At 41.3% G+C, this 27,274-nt stretch overlaps 1 protein-coding gene across 1 annotated transcript in view; it reads left to right on the top strand.

The window, feature by feature from the left end:
- BEND5 (BEN domain containing 5) overlaps nt 1–27,274 on the top strand; it is a 706,924-nt gene that overhangs the window by 546,007 nt on the left and 133,643 nt on the right. Inside the window, exon 8 of the mRNA XM_083447871.1 lies at nt 19,705–19,819. Coding sequence (XP_083303997.1) covers nt 19,705–19,819 — 115 coding nt within the window. The remainder of the gene's footprint in view (nt 1–19,704; nt 19,820–27,274) is intronic.

Raw genomic sequence — 27,274 nt, 5'->3', positions numbered from 1 at the left:
AGATGAGTGCCAGAACCCCAGAGTCGGCCACGACTGGACCTAATGGTCAGGGGTTCCTTTACCTTTACCTATGTATACAGTATTTAACTCTATTGTCTGTCCCATCCTGAGGATTTTTACTAAGCGAATATTTAGTAAGAGAATAAAAAAATACATGTTAATTTGTTTAAAATCCAGGACAAACCCCAGCCCCGACTGATTGAGACCTAGCTCCAAAAAGGCATTCTTTCAATAGGATCTTTCAAAAGAAACTAGGGACTCAGCTATACAGCTGCAAATAAAGTGTTTTAAGTGTGTTTTAAGTGCAATACACAATGTGACGCTAGATGGTGATGGTGAGCCTTATGGAAAATTTTGTGTATTTTTTAAAACGCTTTTAAAAAAAGCATTTTCAGAATGTTTTTAATATGTTTGTAGATTCCACCCAGGTGTCTTTGGAGCAGGGTGCAATAGTGGAGTAATCTAACTACAAATACCTTATGCAGCTTTTGTGTGTGTGTGTGTGTGTGTGTGTTTGTGTGGACCCTTCTATTTTGAACCTGGTACATGGATAAAGGATATTTATTCCTTAAAACATGTTAAAAGGATGATCTGAGTTCATCATCTCACTGGAACTTAGGACAACGTTATATTGGGTTCAAATCATTTACAGGTCACAAACAAGATCCCTAAATTGTAATTTGAAGACAATTTGGTATTGTATGAAATGCTAGAACATGAATGTATGACATGCTAAAACATAAGAAAAACTAGAATTAATAAGATACAGCAAAGGATGACATTGTCTATGGTGAATATGCTTGTGTATGCCTTAACTCTAGTTCCAGAGAGCCTTGCAAATCCAATAAAACATATTTAAATATGAAATTCTAAATAAGATATTGGCAAGTGATAAATGCCCTTTAAAAAAAGAAAAGAAGAAGCCCAAAATGAATTTTGTTTCAGCTTACTCCATCTAGACACTGCCAGCAGCTTCATATCCTATCATATATCCTATCATCATATTATATCATAATCATATCATTTCATCATATCATATCTCTAATATAATATTCCTGAATATCAGATGATGCATATGAGGAATCTTCTGTCACAGCATCTCAGCCACCGTTTTTGCGGACGCTGTACTGTTGCTGTATTTTGTTACTGGGATTGCTGCTCATAATCTTATTTCCCAAACCAGGAGCTTTTTTTACAGCTTGAGGTTTTTTCCTACTACAAGTCTACATACATCGCATCAAAATGGGGCCTGAGGCTATGATTTGATGGTTTGCAACAAAATGAGTGATAGAAGTTCAAACCACCATGTTTCTAGGAATCTTGGAAGATAACTGGTCACCCAGACAACAGAGTGAGCTGGAAGAAATGCCAGGAGACTATTTTATTTTTACCACATTACATAAAATCACACGCACAGAGTCAAGATCTGGTGTGATTCTGCAGCAGTTCTTTTATTCTTGAGTCACTGCTTCTCGTGCTCTGTTTGCCAATCTCATTTTCAAGGTAATCCCAGTAAAATAAAAAGAAGGCTTCCAAGCAGCCAGCAGAAGTATCTTCTATTGCTTAGGACTACTCTGCATTTCAAAACCTCAAGATATAGTTGCCTAGTAGTTATTCCAGTTGTGTTGATACTGTGGAGCTGTTTTCACATCTCCAGACATGTCTCTGCGCTCCATGTGGGGCTGCCCTGAGGTTGACCAGGAAGTTGTGCAAAATGCAGCAGCTCTACTACTCACCAGGGGCAGACTATTGCCGTATGTTATCACATTGCTGAAGGAACTGTACTGGTTGCCAATTAGCTACCGAGCCAAGTTTGTGTTGGTAGGAGTGTACAAAACCCTACACAGCTTGGCGTTAGGTTATCTAAACTTTAATCTCACCATTTAAATTATGGTTACCAGACGTCCCCGTTTCCCAGGGATAGTCACCAGATTTACAAATCTGTCCCTGGACAAAATCCGTCCCCGGAATGTCCCCATATTTCATTTAATGTCCCTGGATTTATATTTTAAGTGTTGTCGATTTATTAGTAGGGATTAAATGTTGCATGATTGGTTAAATGGCACAATACACGCCATATGGGGACTTCTGTCGATGCAAAATGGTGGATGCCATGGCAGCGAGCAGCTCCTAAAGCCATCCAGAGCGAACTGTGCTACCAGGCTGGCTCCGGGCTAATGTGACTGCCGCTGCCACTGTCACTGCCAAGGGGGAACTGGGGGCGCCGGTGCATCAACTGGGGGAACTGCTGACCCAAATTGAGCCAGGAGCGAGGAAGAGGAGGAGGAGGAGGAGGAGGAGGAGGAGGACGAGGAGGAGGAGGAGGAGTTTGGATTTGATATCCTGCATTATCACTACCCAAAGGAGTCTCAAAGCGGCTAACAATCTCCTTTCCCTTCCTCCCCCATAACAATCACTCTGTGAGGTGAGTGGGGCTGAGAGACTTCAAAGAAGTGTGACTGGCCCAAGGTCACCCAGCAGCTGCATGTGGAGGAGCGGAGACGTGAACCCGGTTCACCAGATTATGAGCCTACCACTTTTAACCACTACACCACACTGGCTCTCCAGCTACTCTGCTGACTGCCCAGCAGGTTCTGGGCCCAGGAAAACCCCAGAGCCGATTCAGGGAGAAGGAGAGGCAAAGGAGAAGGAAGAGAGAGAAAGAGGAAGGAGAAAAAAGAGGGGAGCCCTGACACTGCCGCGCTGCTGCCACCACTGAGGAAAAGAGGTAGGAGAGCACCGGGAGGGCAAGGACATGTGGCCAAGCCCAATCCAAGCCTACTCCACAGCGGCTAGCACTTCAAGAGAGGAGGCTGGGGTCCAGAGGAAGGCTGTGCGACAGAGGAGACCACAGAAGATAAGATAGTACTTAATTATTATTTTCTAAATTTAATATTTTTTTCTCTTTTTTTAAAAAAAAGTGTCCCTGGATTCTTTGGAAAAAATCTGGTAACCTTAATTTAAATGCCCAGCTGATCACTGGGCTCTTCAGGGGAGGGTCTCTTGCAGATGTCAACTCATCAGCACGTCAGGATCCCTGTCACAAGTATCCACTCTGACTCAACTCTGATAGCGTGGTCAAATCATTCATTCATTTTCTGTACTGCCCTTCATCTGAAGTTCACAAGGCAGTGTACAATGCAAACACACCAAAATACATGCCGTAATAGCAAACAAAAACAATGCTGCCCCCCCAACACACACAGATTAAAAGCCCATAGATGAAGCAGCAAATGTTGGCTTGGAACCTTTGATGTTGTTGGGACTCCAGTTCCCACTGGTCCAAGCCAATGTGGCTTACAGTTGGGAATGATGGTGAGTCACAGTTCAACAATATCTGGAGGGCATCACGGTAGCTCTTTCTGTATTAGACAAAGTGAGGCAGCTGATTCTGGGTGTCATGAAAAGGCAGTAAACTGTGAGTTACTTGCGTTGCTGTCGTTGCATTGTTACTACTTGGGAGAGGCAGTTGTGGAATATTCTGATTCAGGTGCCAAAATATCTTGAGCAGCCTTGGGTACTATATACCATGATTGGATTGCTGCCTCAGGCAGCAAAAAGTGTTAGGCTGGCATTGCAACCAAACCTGTAATGCTGCGTGCTTTTAGGCATCTGTGTGGTTTACCCTCATGTTGTTCTATTAGACAACAGGGCTGTATTGAATGGTGTGACATACTGCAGAATATGCGAATTGCTGATTTGAGAACGTGGGCATTTTCTCATTTTAGTGGAGCACCAAATTACCCAGATGCCTTGCATTTTGTAGTGGAATCCACTCTGTTCCATCCACTGTAATCTAATTCAATCACTTATTTTCTACACACTCGTTTTATCCCATTATTTGAGATTTCCTTTGCTTTTAATCCTGTACTTCAGGGAGCCCCTTAGTTCCACTGGAAATGCAGAGAACTCCGATATGGTAAATAAAAGAACAAATCTGCTGTAATAAAGCTCAGCATTCCTCTAAATCAATCAGCTTTCTTTCCCCCAGTGGACAGCATAAAGCCAGGCAAGTGACTCTTCTTTCATCTGTTGATTAAAAATGGTTCCTTCAGCTTAGCTAAAATTGGAGCCCATGCAGGTAATGCTTTCCATAAGGCTGCCATTCTAGAAGCACATTAACCAAAAGAAGTGCATGAAAAGACACATTACATACCTGTGAACTGAAGAAGAGGTTAATTTCATTATATCTCTCTAACTGCCCACCCCCATAAGAAATGAAAGAAGAAATTGCACATTATGCATTGTCCATAGGAATTAATGGGGGGGGGGCTTTTTCTGAACACATCTTGTAATTGGAGTATATAGCTGGATTTTATGTATTCAAAATATTTATAATGTTTAATTGACCAGGTTTTTAAAGCTGAAGAAGCAATGAGGAACCACCCCCAGCCATCATGACCAATGATCAGGGACAACAGGAGTTTAGAATGCCACGAGTTATGGAGGGCACCATGTTAGCTACTCCTCTTTAGCTTCTGCCCAGATTTAGCATGTTTGAGTCATATGGGATTCAGTAGAAGAAATCTGAAATGTGTTTAACTTTTCCATTTAGGTTAGTGACTCAGTTTTGACTGGGCCATGTTTATGATAATCATGTCGTATTTCATATAATGGTATAAGATTTCCTGCTAGTTAGTCATTGCTTTTTATTTTTTCTATTTTTATTTTTGAAATGTGTACCTTTTAAAGAGTTATACTTCAAAGGGTCCCCAGGGCAGCTTATCTTTCATCATGCTAATCACTAAGATGGCACATAGGAGCGATAAAATCAAACCAAAAATGTTAAGCACAGTTGCTGAAGAATGCTATGACAGCAACCAATAGCATCTGCATTTGTTTTTATTTTGTGTTATTCTTCACAAAATAAGTGATGCCCAACCTGGTGATAACAGAATAAATGATGTAAGAAGGGAGATAGGAAAAGAGGTGGTAAGGTCCATGAGCATTTAGAAAAAGATGCTGTGATTACTAATATCCAGCATGGGTTTCTCAAAAATAAGTCATGCCAGACCAATCTGATTTCTTTCTTTTCTTTTTTCTTTTCTTTTTTTTGATGGAATTACAAACTTGGTAGATCAGGGAAATGCTGTGGACATTGTGTATCTTGATTTCAGTAAGGCTTTTGACAAAGTCCCCCATGATATTCTTGTGAGGAAACTGGTAAAATGTGGGTTGAACAAGGTAACTGTTAGGTGGATTTGTAGCTGGTTGACCAAACCCAAAGAGTACTCATTAATGGTTCCTCGTCATCCTGGAAAAAAGTGACAAGTGGCGTGCTGCAGGGTTCTGACCTGAGCCCATAGTTGTTCAGGGCCTACCAAGTTATGTGTCCAAACATATTATAAGAAAACAGCATCAGCATGTATCTGAACAAAATTGGGGAAAGCATTTTACTAATATTTATATTAAAATATAAGCATTGGGAGACTCTTGAGAGTCCCATGGACTGCAAGAAGATCAAACCTCTCCATTCTTAAGGAAATCAGCCCTGAGTGCTCACTGGAAAGACAGATCCTGAAGCTGAGGCTCCAATACTTTGACCACCTCATGAGAAGAGAAGACTCCCTGGAAAAGACCCTGATGTTGGGAAAGATGGAGGGCACAAGGAGAAGGGGACGACAGAGGACGAGATGGTTGGACAGTGTTCTCAAAGCTACCAGCATGAGTTTGACCAAACTGCAGGAGGCAGGGGAAGACAGGAGTGCCTGGCGTGCTCTGCTCCATGGGGTCACGAAGAGTCGGACACAACTAAACGACTAAAGAACAACAACAACAACATAAGCATTGGGATTTTTATTAAGCTGCCTTTTAGTTAAGAGATAAGTAGTGCACCATGCGTAGCAGTCAGTCTTCTAACAGTTTCAGTTGGTTCATGTTTCTTTTTTTTAAAAAAAAAATCATTAAGTTGAAATTAAGTCATGAGTGGCTATATATCATGAAGCATATGTACCTGTCTTTGCTGCTCGATATGCCCTTGATTGACTGCCATCCTTTCTGTCATATGTAATTATCTTATCCAGCTGGTTTTCTCTTGCCGTGAGATTAAAACTCTTTAAGATACTTATTTGCTGTGGGCTTAAAAGAGTTCTCTCTCCAGTACTGAAAGTTTGTCTACCACCTGTCACTACTGAAGTAGTGCGAGAGTTGAATGTGATTCCTGCTTCTGAGAATTGTGCATTTAAAGGCAAGATGCAGTCAAGGCAGATACATGTCATTAGCTTCAGGGAACTCAAGTTCAGTATCCAGTGTGGTGGCTTAAGGCTCAGGATGTATTATTTATTATTTATATTTTAGGTTAGTTTTCTGCCAAAAAGCCTTCATCGAAATAATCTGATAATAGGAGAGCCTGCTGGATCAGGCCAATGGCCCAACAGCATACTGTTTTTCACAATGGCTAACCAGATGCCTGTATCTAGAAGAACATGTGTGCAATAGCACTCCATTAGAATACCCCAAAATAATGCCAGTCAATAACAGTTAAAGGCACAAGAGCAGCAAAAAGCTCCAAACTGCAGCTGCAGAATTTTGAAACAGCTAAAAGGTAAAGGGACCCCTGACCATTAGGTCCAGTTGTGGCCGACTCTGGGGTTGCAGCACTCATCTTGCTTTATTGGCCAAGGAAGCCGGCATACAGCTTCCGGGTCATGTGGCCAGCATGACTAAGCCGCTTCTGGCGAACCAGAGCAGCGCACGGAAAAACCGTTTACCTTCCTGCCAGAGCGTTACCTATTTATCTACTTGCACTTTGACGTCCTTTCAAACTGCTAGGTTGGCAGGAGCAGGGGGGAGCTCACCCCGTTGCAAGGATTCGAACCACCAACCTTTTGATCAGCAAGTCCTAGGCTCTGTGGTTTAACCCACAGCGCCACCCGTATCCCTTGAAACAGCTCAACCATGTGAAAGAAAAACTGCATTAAAACGCTGATCATCTGCTGTGTGGAATGAATGGTCCTCCAAGGAAACAGATATATAGCTTACCCTATACCTTCCTCCCATGAATTGATATGATGAAATACAGACACTGCCCCTGAAAGCAATGTACAGGCAATGTACAGGCACACTCACATGGAGGTTATGTTCCCATGCGCATAAGTGAAATCATGTAAAGTTGGGGAGCACCCTGACTTAATGGGGAGGGTGCGCAGGGAGGAGAGAGGGAGAAAGAGAGAGACTCTCCCTGGAAATCGCTTGGGGCCACTGCCCAGCCTTTATCTGCCTGCCTGAGGGGAGACAGTGTACACAGCTGGCCACAGAGGGTGAGAAGGTGCCCAGCGGAAATGGTGCCAGGATGGGAGCGCGGATACACGGCGGATCAACGGAGGTGGGGAAAAGTCCCCCCCTCCCCTGCATCACTGGTCAATCGGAGACTACCTTGCCTCACTTGGGCAGCAGCTCAGAGTGAGGGAAGGTCTGTCTGTCTATCATCTATCATCTATCTATCTATCTATCTATCTATCTATCTATCATCTATCTATCTATCTATCTATCATCTATCTATCTATCATCTATCTATCTATCTATCTATCATCTATCTATCTATCATCTATCTATCTCTATCATCTATCTATCTATCATCTATCTATCTATCTATCATCTATCTATCTATCATCTATCTATCTCTATCATCTATCTATCTATCATCTATCTATCTATCTATCATCTATCTATCTATCATCTATCTATCTCTATCATCTATCTATCTATTTTGCAGTGACCTACGTAAATGCAGTAACACATGACACATGGGCCTTACTTTCTTTGTCTGGGAGCGCACTAGACACTTACAGTGATTTTGTGATAATTGCTTCCCTGCCCCCACCTCCAGCAAATATAGAAGCAGAGTATAAGTGGAAGCAAATACCAAGTACTCCTATAAAGTAACAGAGCAGTTACCCAACATCAGATCCCGAGATATGCACTGCACACACTGCCCCCCCCCCGCAAATATGTTTAAGCTTTAAACCAATATGCACTACGGTCTCCTCCAAATTATTTCCACTCCCCCCTCATACACCCCTCTATGCAGCTAGAGGAGTGTCATCTTCTTAAGCTCTGGTGGCAATCTCCTTAAAAATGCAGAGAGAGAGAGAGAGAGAATGAGAATACCAGTTGTATTATCACCTTCCATCAAGAAATCATCAACCAGCCATCATGGGCTATTAGCCTAAAACCAGATCTGTCATCCATGTATCAGCCCAGCTGTAGACTAAGTAGCTTCCTAGAAAATCAGTATGTGGGGTGTGGGGATCAGAACGTTGGACTAGGATTGGGAAAACTCAGCTTCAAATATCACATTAAACCATGAAGCTGACTGGGTGACCTTTGCCCAGTCACCCCCTTTCAGCCAAATCTACCTCAATACATGAACTGGGGGAATAGGAGTATGCATACCACTCTGCACTCCTTGGATATAACCACCAGGCAACCCCTTGATGATTTGATGGAAGAATGTTTTTAACTGTAATTAAGCTAATCTTTCAAACTCTAATAATGATTGAAGTTGGAGTTTTTCAATTAATAGGGTCCTCTCACTCTGCTTTTCTGCTCTTTTCTTCTTCTAGGTTCTCTAGTTTATTGATGCCTTTGATCTAGCACTGGCAAGTTACATTAGTTTAACTCAAAGGATGTATCACAATACAATACATCATGCGGTTTATATAATGGACTTAGGGCTATCGCCTGAATAAAGAAATCTATAGCCAATTGATCATATGGGATTTAATCAATTAGTCAGTGCATTTGAGTAAAAATATTAGTTCTGAAGGGACTGCTTTATCCTACCTTGTTCAGATGATGTGCACATGGGCTACTGCAATCACCACCTTAGAAAATAGATTTCCTTCTGTGTGGCAAATAAGAGGGGGATACCTCTTCTAAGATGGCACCTGACATCTACTGGTTTTGTAAAAGCTGTTGTTAAAAAGTAATTAACTTTTTTTTAAAAAAAGAAAAGCCTTCTCCTTGATTAATTTTAACTGTTCAAAAGTTTTTAATTAAATCTAACTGATTAATTGATTAAATGTTACAGCCTTAAATGAACTTGATGACCTTAGAGGTCACATTCCTGTGATTCCACAATGTTGGCTTGGTAATTATTGAATTTGTCTAATGATATTGTTCACTGCATACCTGCTTCGGCAGAGGAACCACAAAACCAGAACACAGCTGCTAGCTTGACTGGCGTGCACATTCTATTTTTGTGAGAGTTTTCTGAATGTAGAATACATGATGATGACATAAATCAAGACTTTGCTTTCCTCACGGGGTGGACTGAATTTACTATCTTCTTCCTTCTTTCCAGTGCATAGTCAGTCCTGTCAGTGACTTATCTGAAAAGGTATTAAAGATTTCTTCCTTAGCAGTGCATACTGTATACTGATGATAATTTTGCTTAAAGAATGGGAGGCCTTGACCCAAGGAGCTTACGATTTGAAAACAGATGCATGTTTATATTAATTTTGCATGTCAGCAAAAACCTACTAATAGACAGGCAGGCTAGACAACACATGTCCTCTGAAATATTAAAGAGTAGTGTTGTGTGTGCTAAATAAAACAACCCTTGGTAAAATATTTAAAAATAAACATTGAACTTCACCTTTCCTCACAAATTTTTCTACAACTTGACTCTCACACAACTTAACTATTTTTTAAAAACTAAAAACTCGGTAGCAGACACCCCCCACGCCTAAAATAAGTAGTGTTAGCATTCACATTGACCTTCCATTATGGATTCTTTGGGGCAATCATCCTTTCTAGAGAAAATTCCCATGACAGCACAATGCTTGATCTTGTCGATATCTATTATACTAGCCAACATGGGTCATTTATCAACATTCATTTTGAATGTGTATCAGAAAAACTTCAGGACAGGGGCTTCAATGAGTAATTCCAGTGAACAGCGCTGTGGTGAATATGCATTGTGCACAGAAATGTGTTTAATACTGGCATTACCCAAATATTTGGTTTTGATTTTCCAAATAATTAAGGTGAAAGTAGAGGATGTTGTTATTGTAGTGGTTCACACATGGCATATTTATTTATATTTCTTAAATTTGTATGCCGCCCTTCATCCAAAGATCACAGTGCACAACATAAAAATACAAAATGAGAAGACAAAATGCATAATGAAACAAAAACAAACCAATAAACTCCCCTCCCACAAACACATTTTAAAAAACATTTAGAGTGTTAATCAGCCGAAGGTTCTATATGAACTAAGAGCATGGTCTCTATCCTGAGAAATGTACTGTGTACAGTTGAGCACAGGTAAAGTACCTCAGTTAGGACCAAAGGAGAAAGAAGATATAATAATAGCTGAAGCATATATATATGAAGAAATGCTCCTTTCCACAGCACATAGCTTAAGTGCAGTGTATGAAAAGTTTTCTGGAATATTTTAAGAGCCACTTGAGAGAGAGGGCATGCCAGCATTATTTTTATTATTATTAAAGATTTTCTTGTTTTACAGAAGTATGTGTAATGTCTCTCATATTTTTTCCATGTAACATTTTTACAAATCAGTTTCATTTGATGAGACATTAGGAAGAAAAGGGGTGGAGGGGGGGATGGGGGGTGGGGTCGTGTGGTGATGTTTCTATTTTGCTGAATGTATGTAGGGTTTGGTGTCAGCGTTACTCGTGCAGGTTCTCTGCTGTTCACTTGTGTTCCTTTGGTGGTGAGAGAGGTTGGGGTTGGCCTAGGGTGTGGTTGTTTGTTTGTGATTGGCTGTGACGATCTTTGTTTTCTTGTGTGAGTGGGGTGGGTGGGGGGGTGGGCATGCCAGCATTATATGAAGGAATTCAATGTGTTAGGAGCATACAGAAGGAATGGTGAAATCAAGGGATGTGTTTAGTGTGAGCAATCTGAATAGGCAAGTTGTATAATTTTTACAACAAAGTTTTGGTCATAGATCAAGGAAGCGTAAAAGAACACTACAAAGGGAAATACAAGAGATCAACAGGCAATATCACATGTCTGACACCAAAGTTGTAGAGAAGCCTGAATCTGTTTGAAGCATTAGGAGAGTAAAACTATGTCTGTGTGTGTGTGTGTCTCTCTCTCCCCCCCTTTTTTGTGTACAGTTAGTAGACTGTGTTTGAAGAAGGAGGGCACCAAAGAAATAAAGCGTATTCATTTTGGTACTGCCCATTGCCTCTGTAATAAATCAGACTATTGAATCATAGAATCATAGAGTTGGAAGAGACCACAAGGGTCATCGAGTCCAACCCCCTGCCAAGCAGGAAACACCATCAGAGCACTCCTGACATATGGTTGTCAAGCCTCTGCTTAAAGACCTCCAAAGAAGGAGACTCCACCACACTCCTTGGCAGCAAATTCCACTGTCGAACAGCTCTTACTGTCAGGAAGTTCTTCCTAATGTTTAGGTGGAATCTTCTTTCTTGTAGTTTGTATCCATTGCTCCGTGTCCGCTTCTCTGGAGCAGCAGAAAACAACCTTTCTCCCTCCTCTATGTGACATCCTTTTATATATTTGAACATGGCTATCATATCACCCCTTAACCTCCTCTTCTCCAGGCTAAACATGCCCAGCTCCCTTAGCCGATCCTCATAAGGCATTGTTTCCAGGCCTTTGACCATTTTGGTTGCCCTCCTCTGTACACGTTCTAGTTTGTCAGTGTCCTTCTTGAACTGTGGTGCCCAGAACTGGACACAGTACTCCAGGTGAGGTCTGACCAGAGCAGAATACAGTGGCACTATAACTTCCCTTGATCTAGATGCTATACTCCTATTGATGCAGCCCAGAATTGCATTGGCTTTTTTAGCTGCCGCGTCACACTGTTGGCTCATGTTAAGTTTGTGGTCAACCAAGACTCCTAGATCCTTTTCACATGTACTGCTCTCAAGCCAGGTGTCACCCATCTTGTATTTGTGCCTCTCATTTTTTTTGCCCAAGTGCAATACTTTACATTTCTCCCTGTTAAAATTCATCTTGTTTGTTTTGGCCCAGTTCTCTAATCTGTCAAGGTCGTTTTGAAGTGTGATCCTGTCTTCTGGGGTGTTAGCCACCCCTCCCAGTTTGGTGTCATCTGCAAATTTGATCAGGATGCCCTTGAGTCCATCATCCAAGTCGTTGATAAAGATGTTGAATAAGACCGGGCCCAAGACAGAACCCTGTGGCACCCCACTAGTCACTCTTCTCCAGGATGAAGAGGAACCATTGATGAGCACCCTTTGGGTCCGGTCAGTCAGCCAGTTACAAATCCACTGAGTGGTAGCATAGTCAAGACCGCATTTTACCAGCTTCTTTACAAGAATATCATGGGGCACCTTGTCAAATGCCTTGCTGAAATCAAGGTAGACTACATCCACTGCGTTCCCTTCATCTACCAGGCTTGTAATTCTGTCAAAAAATGAGATCAGGTTAGTCTGACATGACTTATTTTTCAGAAATCCATGCTGACTATTGGTGATCACAGCATTCCTTTCTAGGTGCTCACAGATTGTTTGCTTAATGATCTGCTCCAGAATCTTCCCTGGTATTGATGTTAGACTGACTGGGCGGTAATTATTTGGGTCCTCTCTTTTCCCCTTTTTGAAAATAGGGACAACATTTGCCCTCCTCCAGTCTATTGGCTTACAAAATTTGCAAAGCTTACTGTGAATTTGACTGAAATACCACTTCTGTGTTAGCTCTAATAAATTATTCGATGTATATTTATTATTACAGTAACAATGGAGTTTGAAGCTGCATTTGAATCTGTGCCTATATTATTACTATTGTATGTTGTGCCAGCCTATAACACAATATGGTTTTCAGTAGTTGTGGCTCAAGCATATCTAATATGCTCACTTTTTGCTTCCAAACCTTTTTCTGAGTCCATGGATTTGGGACAGGCATGAGTGTGATGTGGAGGTGCCATAAAAAAAGACTGTATTGAGCATTGCTTTGAAAATCCTCACTATTTAATTCTGGTCTTAGGCAAAAGGTAAATCTCCTTGAAGACTAGCTGGCTATCCACAACATTTTTCAGTATCTTACCGTATCTTATAGTTCTTATGCAATAAGAAGAGGGCAATCTTGAATTTAGTACCAGCAGTAACTTTATGTCCTGAGAAGCAACTCATGCATTCTTTTGCATATGCAACCAGACAGTAATATATCTCAGATTATCCTAATTGATCCTGTCTGAGCTGAAAGAATGATGGTTATTTATGCTTGAGTCTAGCAATGCAATGGAGAGCTGTTTTCTTTTTGAATTTCCATTGGTTTCTTCCAAGTTTTATTTGGATGCTACCAAAAGAACAGCTGTGGTGTTATTATATTTTATTTTTGCATGTGATTTTCCATTCAGTCCAATGGAGGAAGCAAATATATGTTCACAAAAATATGTGAGTTATAGCCAGTTATGTCTCCCTTCAAGTGGAATAGACATCCAGGAGTGGAATGACCTCCCTCTCATTTCCTTTCCTTTCCCCTCCAGCTGCCCATGTGCCCCCCAAATATTCTTTGGGGGGTTGGGAAATGCTCCTGAGCAGATGTGGGGAGAGGAAAGGGGTCCAGTCACCTGAGTGGAAGCCCATTCGAGTGATGTTGAATATCACATTCTGCATATAGATATAGTTATTTTACTGACATAAATAAGGAAGTATCCAGCAGAGCTATGCATATGTATCAGAGCAGTACAAGCCCAATACATTTTGTTCCCATAAGCAGAGCCCAAATAGTGCTCTCAATCCATACTGGGGCCACCATTTTGTTCTACCCAAACAACAGTTCCTACCCCCATGGCACCACCTGAAGCAGGGCACTCAACCCTGCTGCATGGGAGGGCTGGATCTGTATAAATTCATCCAGAACTGAATGCTAGTTTGAGGAATTGATCTTTTAGCCATCAAGACATCTCCCCCCCCCCTTCTTTCAAAACTAACTTACTTATATTTCATGTTTGGTTTGCTGATTCAAACTGGATCACACCATTTGACCAGGAGCAGTGTAATAATTCCAAAATCCAAACAAATATATGGGAATACATTTATTATTATTATTATTTTTAAATAGGGCACTAATTGGCAACCCAATTAATCTGCTCATCTGTGAAGAGAAAATATATTGCAACAAGTAGTTCCATTTCCAGAAGTCATTCTCAGAGGTAACATTATAGTGGTCTTGTTTTCTTCCAGCACTGCAACACGGTCCAACGCCTCAACAGTAGCATAGGTCAATTAGTGGACAAATTAAGCAATTATTAGCCACTAACAAGGGTGACTGGCATCATTAGTCTTCCTGTTTACCAGCAAACTGTTATTCTAATAGAAGGACCAACAAATAAATTAGGGCATCTGTTCTATCACAGTGTCTGTCTTCAAGTAAATTATATTAAATGGACCTGGTTTCTGCCAGATTCTTCACCTTGGTTTAACGAAATACAAGATATGTCTCTTGCTGATTATAGAAGATGTAAGTTTTAGTTTGCATTGATTAATTAACACAACAAGCAAATTATTTTAGTTTTAAACCTTCTTGATCTGAAGGCTATCATCTTCATCTGAAAGAAAAGCTTTGAGATAATAATACTGACTGAGTCCTCACTATAATTTGATTGTGGGGTATTAACATACATATAAGGAAGGTTTCATTTGCATCTTTGTCATGATGATCAATAGACCATTTCTTTCTTGTCTTTAGAACTGAGATTTGCCTTTGACTTTTGCTATAAAGGTTTTAAGATACAATCTTCACTGAAGGCTGTCATAATGTTTGTTTTTGTTTTTCTTGAAGCTGGATATATATATATATATATATATATATATATATATATGCCTATTTCCCCATCCTCTCAGCAATTTCTTTTGTCTCAAAACCTTTCAGTGAAAAAGGAAAACATAATGGGAAAAACATTTGGGAAATGTAGTTCAAATAAGGCAGATGTATATGGTCCCAGTTTTTAAAGCAGAATAATTGGAAACACAGAAACAGCATGTTTTATGGATACTTGTATTGTTGAGGAAAGTGATGCATCTGTAACATCATCTTTACCCCACAATACTTGCACTGAAATGGTTTTCTCCATTTCTGCCACTGTAACCGCTTAGATCTGTTGTGTATAAAGCAAACACTCATTATGCCAAAATTGGTCAGTTTTGAGAGAGCATTGCTTTGAATCCTTCCCATCACCATGTGCCTCAGTTCTGCCAAATGGATTTTTAATGTTCTTTCATGCAGTGCATATTAGTTTAACACCAAATGTTGACTGTATTATAAAAAACAAAAGAGAGAGAAGGCTTTCCAAGGCATCCAATTAGTCTATGCCCAACCCATTTTGGAGATACAGTGAGAAAGCCACTTCTGGCTTGCCCCAGGAGGTGGGGTTGCGGGCGTCACGCCCCCCCACATGAGCAGGGGCTGGTTTAGCGCCTGCGAGAATAGGAATGGGAATCCCCGGGAATCCCGGGGGCTTCCCTCCCCAGCCAGCCAATTAGCTGGCTTAGGGGGCGGGGCTTGCCCCTATTTAGCGCCGGGGTGAGGAGGCTCGCCCTCCTTTCGCCGGCTGGGACCCCATGTTTGCCCGCCCTCCCTCCCTTTAGGTAGGTGTTAGGTAGGTCTCTGACTTTGCTATGGACCTCGGTCTGTCGCCGCAAGGGGCATGGTAGGAATTTTTCCCAATTGGCGATTTCCAGCCTTTTGGTTTTTCGCCTACCTCGTAGCAACTCGTCACAACTTCTCGGCATTGGCGGTAGGCATTGGTAAGAAGGGGTTCAGAGGATGCGTGTGGGGGGGGAGGAACGCCATCACCTCCCCCCAGTGAACGAAGGGTGGTCCGTTAAAGGATTCCGGGGGGCGTGGCCCTGTCCGAAGCCTATGGAGGTGTGGGCCGAAGGCACGCCCCAGAGCGGTGACCGGGGGAGCTCCTAGCTGACGTGCCTCGGCGGGTGACTCCCCCACTAAGGTGTTAACCCTTCACCGTGTCTCCAGCAAATGGGCTGGAGCCGGATAGTCGGTAGGACCAATGCCTAAGCCAATGCCTCTCATTCCTGAATTCAATAAAGTTGTGGCCTAATTCGCCCATTTAACCTTATATCATGGTGTCTCGTGTCTTTATTTATCCTGGTGGGGGGCGGGAACTCGCCACGCAAGTTATATTTCTTTCGTATTCCATAGATCTTTTTCCTCTCCTATTTTAAACTATTCATATGCCTTTCTTTACTTCCCAGGAGAGATTATTCCAAAGTGTAACATCACATTAGAGAAGTTATGCTGATCAGATTTAATTCTCATTTCCAGTTTGCTTTAATCCAACCTGTTACAGAAATTAAACGACAGACATGTTGGTAGGTGACAATTCATTACAAGTGTTCAGCTTCACAGAGTAGCCTTTGCAATATATAGAGTAATTTGCCACATTTTCACCGCACTTTCCCTCTAAATAGCCCAGGGCAGCTTACATGGGGTTATCTGATTTTATCATTGCATAAAACCTCTATGGTAAGTTAGGATGAGAGATTGTGATAGACACAAATCTACTCACTTTGTGAGATACATGGCAGAATGAAAATTTAGTTTCCCTGGTTCAAGTTCAGTGTTAGAGACACAAGACTGCATTTGCTCTTGATTAGAAAACTTCTGTGCCTTTAATGAATTATGTTGAAATTCCACATTCTCATTTAGGACCAAACTAGATGTGATACTAATTGTGTGAATGTAATTCATAGGTATTCTAGTGTAACTATATTCAGGGCCCCATACAAAGTGGCCTTGCAGTATACAATTGGAATACCTGTTGAAGAATTTACTATAGCGAAGCACAACTTGCTGCCTTGTAGATGCCCTAGACTGGGGCATTCACAAGAGGTCCTGTGTAGGCCATCCCACTGCACCACCCTGAGCTCATGAGTCATCTTGCCAACTATAGCTATATGCCCAATGGCTCAGTAGATCCTCCCAGCAGTGAATCTACAAGACATGACAACCTAGAGTCCCCTAGCAAACACAAAGGAACTCATATCATCTCAAATCCTATTTGTAGAGAAGTTGCCTTCTGCTTAGTTGGTAGGAAAGCAGGAAAACCTTCTTGAGAGCTGAAGAATTCAGCTGTGGGAGGTATGGCTTGTGTTTGCACAGCTCTCCTACCTTCTAGGAGACCTCCTGTGTTTATCAGCTTTCTGCTTTTCTTATTCATTTCTTTCTTTCCTTCCCTATGGTGACATTCTCTTGCAGTTAGTTTTAGCTGCTAAATTGTTCTCCAAGAAATGAGAGCGTAAGTAGAGCCTGCTGCCTCAGGCTAATGGCCCATTTAGTCAGGCATCTTGTTCTCACAATGACCACCTTGGACCTGAGCACAAGAGCACTCTCCTCTCCTGCAACTGCTATTCAAAATAATAATAATAAATAGTGCCTTCGACTATGGAGACCAAACATAGGTGCTCCTCTCTGTAAGTTTTTCTAGAAGTTTAATTTGTGCTTTCAGAGCAACTAAACAAAAAGGATAGTGTGACTAACTTCCCTTGATATCAAATGATGATGATGATTTTATTTGTACCCCATCCATCAGACTGGGTTGCTCCAGCAACTATGGGTTGCTTCCAACATATATAAAAGCATAATAAAACATCACACACCAAAAAAGCAGAATATAAATGCTAGATAGCAGACTCACTCAGACCCTGAGCAAGTTCTAATTTTTGCAGAATGGAATGGAAAAGGCAATGAAAATTTCATAGCCCACATGACTCCACCCATAGCTCTCTGGAGTGCTTAAGGACCAACAGTGGCAAAAGCAGGCGGCCCCATGCGGGCAGATGCAGACAGTGGGTGAGCTGAATAAGTCTCTTCAGTGGGAAACTTCTGGCCATGGCCTAGCCCTACCTCTGCAATATCAAGTTAGCTATGTCAAACTAGGTTAAGATGAATATTTTGAGTATCGACAGTATCTAGTCTTTGACAAGACTTCAGTTGCCTTCATTATTGGGCTTTTACTGGATTGTATAGGCTGCAAAAGAGTATTTTTGAGCTAAGTAATGCCTAAGTAACTCCTAAGTAACTTAAATTTATTCGATTCAAGTACCAACTTCAGTAAGTAGTACAAAGCTTTTAGAGAGGCAGTGACCATAAAGCACCCTTGTTGACTCATGCATACGGCATGTGGAAGAAATCTATATTGTTGTCAGAAATGTGCATACTGATTTTTGTACTGCTGAAATGTTTAATTGCATTTTATTTTTAATGTATTTTTATATCTTTTCATTGGATTGATTTTGATATCTTATAAGCTGTGGTGTGACCATATTGAAATTGAAATACTTTATTATCACTTGTACAATTTGTATACAGTGAGATTACATGAGCACCCCCCACTCAGCTCTCTTAGTCTTAATTCCCCTCGTTTACTGACACACACACACCAAACCCAAAAGTCAGTTGCCCTGACTTTTCATTCAGCAGCCTAACAGCCCATGGATAGAAGCTGTCCTTTACCCTGTTGGTGCGACTAATCATGCTTCTATATCTTCTGCCTGAGGGCAGGAGATCAAGAAAGTGCCGGCCAGGGTGTGAATCATCCCTGAGACTTTTCCTCTCTCCTGAGGCAACGTTCTTCCGCTATTTCATCCAGCAGATTCACGGGACAGCCCATAATATCTTGTGCTGTATTCACCACCCTCTGTAGGCACTTCCTATCAAATGATGTCAAACTTGCATACCACACTGTGATGCAGTATGAAAGGACACTTTCTATTGTTGACCTGTAGAAGGAGATCATCAGATGTTGATTGACATCGTTCTTCCGCAATACTCTGAGGAGATGGAGTCTCTGTTCGGCTTTCTTAACCACCTGGGTTGTATTTAGTTTCCAAGTAAGGTCTTCACTGAGATAAACTCCTAGGAATTTAAAGGAAGAGATTCTCTCCACACAGCCCTCCCCAATGTACAGCAGGGCTAGTTCTCCTCTCTTCCTCCGAAAGTCCAACACCATCTCCTCTGTCTTGCTGATATTAAGGTGCAAGTTGTTCCCTAGGCACCATGTAGATATTTTTTGGACCTCCCCTCTATACGCTGATTCGTTTCCACCTGTTATTAAACTCATTATAGTGGTGTCATCTGCAGACTTAATAACTGCAGTAGATGGGTTAGATGATACACAATTGTATGTATACAGGTAGGGACTTAGCACACATCCCTTTGGTGTGCCAGTGCTGATTTCTAAGGAATTAGATGTTACATGTCCAATCCTCACTGTTTGTGTGATGGGCGGGATATACATTCATACATAAATAAATTATCTGTTGTCCGTTCAGAGCAGCATCCTGGGTATTCTGTTTTAATTTTAGAATTTTAGTTTTATTATAATGCAACAATTTTCATGTAAATATTTATTATGTAATTTGGAAAGTGTTTTTGTTTTTCTAGTCTAGATAGGAAAACCTGCCTTGAGACATTTAACTTTGGGTTGAATGAGAAGGATGGTGTCTAAACTGTACATAGGAAGGGGATGGGAACTGAAGCAGTACTTATCACCATTTCTACACATGTACAATCAAACCAAAGTCTACTCATTTCTTTCATTACTTCATATTAACATTATGATATGCGGAATCTATGTTCTTATTAAATTAGTGTGTGGGTAATGGAAAGCCTTTGTGAAATCTAGTCAGCCAAATGCCAGAATTAAATATATATTGTATAACATATTTTGAATTTCTGATTTATAATAATGGCAAATTAATATTTTTCCCCTGTTTCTCCCAGGTATCATTGATTTTCTTGTGAGTCCACATCCAATTGCCAAAGTGTTGCGTGATCATTTGGTCTTCAAGATTGCGCCGATGCTTAATCCAGATGGAGTTTATCTTGGCAATTACAGGTATGAGTTTTCATTCCAAGACTGTGGAAGTTTGCTTATAATGTGCATTATAAGCAAATTTTGTATGTTGCCAGAAAATAGGGGTGAGAGGTTAAAATGGTGGCACAAGGTACCATCAGTTCAACTTTATTCAGAATAATAGATTGATGATGAAATGATGTTTTTAATACTGCATACTTTCTTGAATGCAGGAGTCAAATTTCACTATACTTTGTTCAGCTTTGATTCATTTTGCCAAAAACTAAATAAAAAATATCCCAACCAGCCAACCTTTACACAATTTAACTGGAGTTTTCCTTCCTCTTTTGGAGTTACTCAACAATAACTGAGTGCATTCCCCCCAATTAATACTTTACTTTTATAGCTCTGGATGCTCTGAGGAAAGTAGTAATGTTATCCTGTGTTACTTTTGCTTCATTTTTCATACCTGAAATTCCTCTTACCCTTCTCAGTAACTCTCAGGCCAAATCAGGTGTTCAACCAAAGCACATGGTATGTCCTGGGACCACACCACTTAAGAAACCAGGGTGGAAGAATAATGTTGTAAGCCTCCCTGCATTTTGAAATCAAACAATTCAGGGAGAAGCTTTCAATATGGAAGCATTCATGTGAAGCATCATTCAGGCTTCCATTTTGAAGTATCATGAGGCCTTCTGTGGGGAAGGAGAGATTAATGCTCAGAAATTGGTGCTTTAGGTCAGATTTTCTATCTGTGAAGCACACAAGTTCTGTTGTAAATGCTTGGATGCGGCTGAGAAGGCCCCATGATTCAAGACTTGTTTTGCCTCTGTAGTAGAAATTTGAGGTAGGGGTAAGATTATGTTGTAGCAATAACTGTAATAACTACAGCGAAGTAACTTTTGCTACCTGCATGCATTCCTCCATCCTTCAATTATTGCTTTTTTATTTTGATTTTTTTGTGAGCAGGGTTATGATAATTTATGGTGACTACAACTGAGGTGCCCAATATTTCTTAGACACATCTGGCCCATCATTTTCAGTGTCCCCTGAGAAGCTAGGTATTATTACAAAAAGAAAATTATATTTCGTTCCTTAATTGCTGAACTGATAGCACATTATAATTTTAGCCTTTTCATCAGATGCAGGAAATTTAGCTATTCTGAAGTAAAAGGAGTGCTAATGAGGTGGATGGAAAAGCATTAGATTTGCTTGCATTTCACCACACCATTTACAAAAATGCCTAATGTAACTAATAACTTAAAAATGAATATAGTAAGCAGAATGCTGCCTATTATTGGAAGAAGGATATTAAAATCTTGATAATGTGAATACTTGATGGCTATTGAATAATTCACAGCAAGAGTTTCATTTGCTGAAGTTTACTAAATGACCTTTTATCAGTCCCATTTGAAATCTGAGTTCTGGTACTCCAGTAAAATGTAGTTTCAGTGTGATCCACCAATTAATTAAGTCAGTGTTTCTGGACTTAAGTTAATTTTGCTGAGAGAAGTACCCTGCCTAAACTGAATTACACTCCACACCAGTAGCTGCCTGTGACAAGGTACTTAGTACCTTCTTTCTAGCAGTTGTGGGATGTATAAAATATCCTTTAAATGTTAGTCTGGCATGGTCAGCATTAATCAATGTCATTTATTGTTGGGCGGCAAACCAGAATAGTTTCCCTATGTTGCCACTATGCTGTTGAAGATAAGGCTGTATCGGCCTCATTAGTTATTAGCCAATTTGCCAGGTCTTAGATAGAAGCAGTATGCTGGCTCTATGCATCCTGTGCTCTTGACCCTGAATATATTTGTTTGAGCACTTCATATCATGCTGATTTTTTGCTGCTGCTGCTGTTGTTATATTTATAACCCACCCTTTATTAGCAGGTCCCAGATACATTTCCCAATGCAAACTAATTATCCCACTTCCTAAACATCTATTACTTATCTGTATTGTTTGATCTGTATTTTTGGGACGCGGGTGGCGCTGTGGGTTAAACCACAGAGCCTAGAACTTGCCGATCAGAAGGTCGGCGGTTCGAATCCCTGCGATGAGGTGAGGGACCCGTTGCTTGGTCCCTGCTCCTGCCAACCTAGCAGTTCGAAAGCATGTCAAAGTGCAAGTAGATAAATAGGTACAGCTCCAGCAGGAAGGTAAATGGCATTTCCGTGCACTGCTCTGGTTCGCCAGAAGTGGCTTAGTCATGCTGGCCACATGACCCGGAAGCTGTACGCCGGCTTCCTCGGCCAGTAAAGCGAGATGAGCGCCACAACCCCAGAGTCGGTCATGACTAGACCTAATGGTCAGGGGTCCCTTTACCTTTACCTATTGTTTGATCAAATTGTACAAAGTGCAATCCACAGGAGCTTAGACAATACTAGTAGTAGCTAGAACTGGTTGATGCCCAGACACTTTGTTGTTCAAGAGGATGCAGCAGAAAGCTTGTGATTTTGTTACCCAGTCAACATAGTTCTGTCCTGTTTCTACATCCATGTACAACCTTTCTGAAAAGCACAAAAATCTTTTAAACATTTATTTCTCTTCACAAAATACACTGTTTCCTACAAATTTTCCTAAAGCATACATTTTTATACTCATTTTATCTTCTCTATACATTTCAACCTAAAATATGCTTCAGGGGGTGATTTTTTTTGAGCCAATACATATTTCACAAGATTTTGCAGAGTGTGAAACCAAAGGATAAATGCATTCTGATATACATACTCATCCTGAAAGTGAGAATCAGGTCCGTTTGCTTAACCATGTGGACCAAATGAAATCTTCATGCATTCTCCCTGAGAAACATTCAGATAAATACGATCCCATAATCTTTAATGCTTGGCAACTTCTGAGCAAGATCCTTTTTTGGATTTTGGATATGTCTTTCCGTCTTTCCCAGCAGTTTACCATTAACACCTTCTGGATATATTCCGATACCTACGGCAACAATAGACAGGCCAAGGAAAGGCAACATAGTTCTCTTGATTTAAAAGCTGCACCTCCTGAGGCCTCTGCTGAACTTTCCTTTATCCCAAGCTTGCTCTAAACTTGTCACTGTGTAGCTGAACGAGTGAAATCTGTTCCTGCAGGCGAGACGGCTGTAATTGTGCCATCTTCAGCTTAGATTAGTTCCAATTTGTCATTCTCACCTTGCCGAGATGAGAGACCCCAAGATGGCATGGAAGGGAATATGTTTTTTAATAGTGGCAGATCTCTGCTGAAGCACCCTTGAAATGCAGTGACAAGGCAGCGGCAAAAGATGCCTACACTCCCTCTGAAAGCTTTGTAGTCTATGAATCGGGAGCTAGCAGGTAGCAGCTGCTGTTCTCTATTCCACACCCTTTCATTATTGCTTTCACTTATTTGCTGTGACAGTGACACACGTTGGGCAAGGAAAGTATACATGCTAATTATAACATGCAGACCTGTCACATCTCAAACCTGAAATCTTTGCAGTGTCTGTGCTGGTAGGGAAAGGTCTTTCTGCTGCTCTCTCTCTATACTAGCATGGTGTTAAGGGTCAGTGGTGATAGAGAGCTGTCTAATTTTTATAAGCGCCTTCCTATTTCACTTCAGCGCTTCCCATAGGATGTTCTAAAGCCCAAACAGAACATTACATACAAATGTCTGTAACAATAACCCCATAAGCATTTAATAATAATAATAATAATTTATTATTTATACCCCACCCATCTGGCTGGGTTTCCCCAGCCACTCTAGGCGGCTTCCAACAGAATATTAAAATACTACGGTCTGTTAAACATTAAAAGCTTCCCTAAACAAGGCTGCCTTCAGATGTCTTCTAAAGGTCTGGTAGATGTTTTTCTCTTTGACGTCTGGTGGGAGGGCGTTCCACGGGGCGGGTGCCACTACTGAGAAGGCCCTCTGCCTGATTCCCTGTAACTTGACTTCTCACAGTGAGTGAACCCCAGAAGGCCCTCGGCGCTGGACCTCAGTGTCCGGGCAGAACGATGGAGGTGGAGATGCTCTTTCAGGTATACTGGACCGAGGCCGATTAGACTTTTAGAATTGGGCATCCTACTTCTCAGCTCCTATCTGAAATCCAGCAGTGAGGAAAAAGCCTCTGAGTCGGGGGGGGGGGGCAATTTGAATCAGGGAAGTGGTGGTGAGCATAGGAGCCAACTCCTAGGGGCCAAGTTCCCTTCGGCTCCCCAATAAAATATTTGAGCTCCCCCCCAAAGTTGATGGACATTGACTTTCAAATGGTGTGCATGTGCCACATCATGTGATCGATTCTGCGGGGCAATGCTTACCTGCTTCCTCCCCCCCCCCCTAATATTTTATTCAAGTTGGCACTCCTGGTGATGAGCAACATGGTTAAATGATCCCTCCCCACTGCTTTTCCATTCCTGATCACCCTCACCTCACTGGAAGATATGAGATGGATGGGATCTTCTCAGTGATCTAGTCATTCACAAATGTGTAGGTATGCATTATGAGGATGTGGAAACAAGTATATATTATTATTATTATCTCAGCACATCAGTTCAGTCCCTCTAGAATCCAAAATGTTTTGCTTCTCAGCTCTGCTTGATGTTCAACTCTTTTGGACAGGATTGACTCCAACAGACAGGAAGGGATCGTGGAGGGGTATCATTTCCCCCATTCATATCCCTTAGGTGTCAGTCATCATATATTCATATTTAATGTATATATTTCTTCTTTCCCCCAGAAGAATTGACCTTACTACTCCTTCACACACTCCAAACTAGTCCCCCCCCCCATGGAGTCACTCTTGTTTTTCACCCCAACTCATATCATCCCCCTCCCACCCAATGTATATTGAGGAACACCCATCAGCAGATCAATGTTCCTCAAAATGCATTCTGAACTGGCTTTAGAAAAAGAGCAATATAATTGCCCATTAGTATTCCTAGTATCCTACTAATAATGAGGCCGTGCAAAGCCCAAAGGGAGGCTTTTAATAATAGGACAGGATGACTTACACCAATAGCATTTCGGCATGGCAATTCCTTCCCCTGCATTTATTGAATTTTGTGTTGCATAACCCTAAAATGTTTAAATTTGAATTTAATGCAATTACAGTTTAAAACTGTATATAAAGCTGCACCTGCCGCCATTTTAAAACAAAGGAAGTCTGGTGGCAACTTAAAGCCTTACAAATTTGTTATGTAGTTTGCAAACTAGTCTGCTTCATAAAATGCAAGTTCCTGAAAGTATATGCTTTCATAAATTTGTTAATTTTGTTACTAAGCTGCCAAGATTCTAAGCCCCAAGAAGCTAACATGGCTACTCTTCTCTAAATTTTGAAACAGAACAAATTGGGTTGGATCCAAAGTTGTGCAAGCAGGAAGTGCTTTTTTGTATAACTGTCTCCCACGATGACACCACCCACCAAATAGGCTTTTCTGAGAGTGCAAGGGACAGAAAATATTCGTTACATGAGCGGTCTTCTACTTGTGCAATTTTAGATCCTACCAATTAATGTTATTAACTTCAGACTAGTACATTTTTGCCAGGTAAGAAAAAAACCCTAGCTTTTCCCAAGGTAGCAAAACAAAACAAAAACCATTCCAGCCATGCATGGGAGATAAGCTGGCAAATAAATCTTTCAAACCCAAGAGTACACACTAGCATGCAATGGTTACTTAGAGATTTGTTCCTCTGAAGGCCATCTCACAAAGGGAGAATAATAGTGTCCCCAGTGGATGTTGTCCAACCTGAAATCATCACTCAGTGCAAAAACCAAAAAGCCCAAACTTTCTCCTTCCCAGCTGGCATCGAACTGAAATTATACTAAGACCTGCTAGGAAGAGATAATAAGGAATCACAATCTTGTTGTTTATATGTGGAAGTAGCACAATCCTTAGGTGAGGTATCTGCAAGAAAGATGGCAAAAAGAAAACCTTCTGTGGAGTTGAGAGCCTTTCCTTTCTTTCTGAGTCACTATTCCCCCTTTTATCTCCTCTTCACATGCTCCTGGGAGAATGTGCTTTTCCCCTCCTTTGCACTCTGGTGAAGATAGTGAATGCTGATGAGAGAATGCCCTGCTAGGGGGATGCTCCAGGCAGTCATTTGCCAGACTTATTCTTAGGAAGTTTGCAATGTGCCCAATTAGTTGGGGGAAGCGATGGGGAGCCAGCGTTAACAAATTCAGTTACACCCACCTACTTTAGAAGAGGAATGCCACAAAGCGCCACTCTTTCTCTGTTTTCACCTCTGTTGAATGGAGCTGGATACATTTTTATTTTTGTTATTTGCAAAATATAGTGCCTGTGATACCCGAAAGAGGATTCAGTATTATTTCTACTTTCAAATGGAATAACATGGGGAAATGTGAGGACTGCCTACTCTATTGTCCTATTTCCCCTAACCATCCACAGCATTTTTTAAATCGGGTCTCATTGTTGGTTGATTTATCTGACCCTCTAGGATATTATTGTAAAAATTATGGCATTCATATCTGTATAACCTGCCTTGGAATTTAGGATGAGATAGATTTTTTAAAATAAATAAAACAAAACACACAAAGATCGTGATTGGGTGAATGGGAACATGGGAATGGCTTGTATATTTCATTATCCCCCCCCCCCCCCAATTCCCCTCTACCTTTCCTCTAAAGTCAGCATTGTGTCTACATGGGCCTTGCCACAAACCATTGTTAGCTCCAAACCAAGCTCCCTGTTCTTTATTGTTTCACCTACTAAATGACTGGCCCTGATGCTGAAAACAAGTTTCAGGATTGAGACCAAACATTTGAGGGCTGAACGCTGCCTCAAGGCAAGAGCCCCTGTCCCCTAGTCCATACCCAGTGTTACACCTACTATTACCAAAGCATTCGGGAGTGCCGTTTCAATGCACCACCAGATGAACATGACATGTTAGCATTGCAACAGTGGTTTCCCACCGCCATCTTCCTTTGGCTTGAAGAAGAATTCATTCTCACATGGAAACTTGTTTCCACATTTACAGTATCATCCTATAAATTTCTACTCAAAAGTAAGTTTGTGTGAATTCAATGTGGCTTGCTTCCAGGTACATGGGTAGCATATTAAAGGTTCTGTATGACACCCCAGTCCTCTTCAGGGATTCAGACTGAAAACATAAAGGCAAATGTGTGTAGGGGGCAAGGGGCATTTTGCCAAACACACCCTCAGCAGTGCATTTTTCAGGGGGTACTCAAGGGTACACAGTACCGGCACCTCCCCCCCCCCCGAAGAAAAGCACTGGTGTCGCACTTACTGTAACAAATTTATGGTGAGTACCAGTAATGACCCCAGCCATGTTCCCATACTTACTAGGCTCATCCCTAGGGCTGTCATATGTCCAGATTTTCTTGGACATTACTGGAATTCCAAAGGCAGAATAGATGTCCAGAGGGTTTCCTTAAAAAAGCTCAACAACAACTTTTGAGGTGTTGAAATATGGTGACGCTACTCATCCCTGACCTCCTGACTTTTTCATGTTTACTGTGGCAGTCCGGAGGGGACTTGTGAGCAGGGCCGTCTT

The sequence above is a fragment of the Podarcis tiliguerta genome, assembly GCF_965153285.1.
Source record: "Podarcis tiliguerta genome assembly, chromosome: 6".
NCBI lineage: Eukaryota > Metazoa > Chordata > Lepidosauria > Squamata > Lacertidae > Podarcis > Podarcis tiliguerta.
Note: the sequence above shows the minus strand (reverse complement) of the source record. Positions and strands in the feature narration are given on the sequence as shown.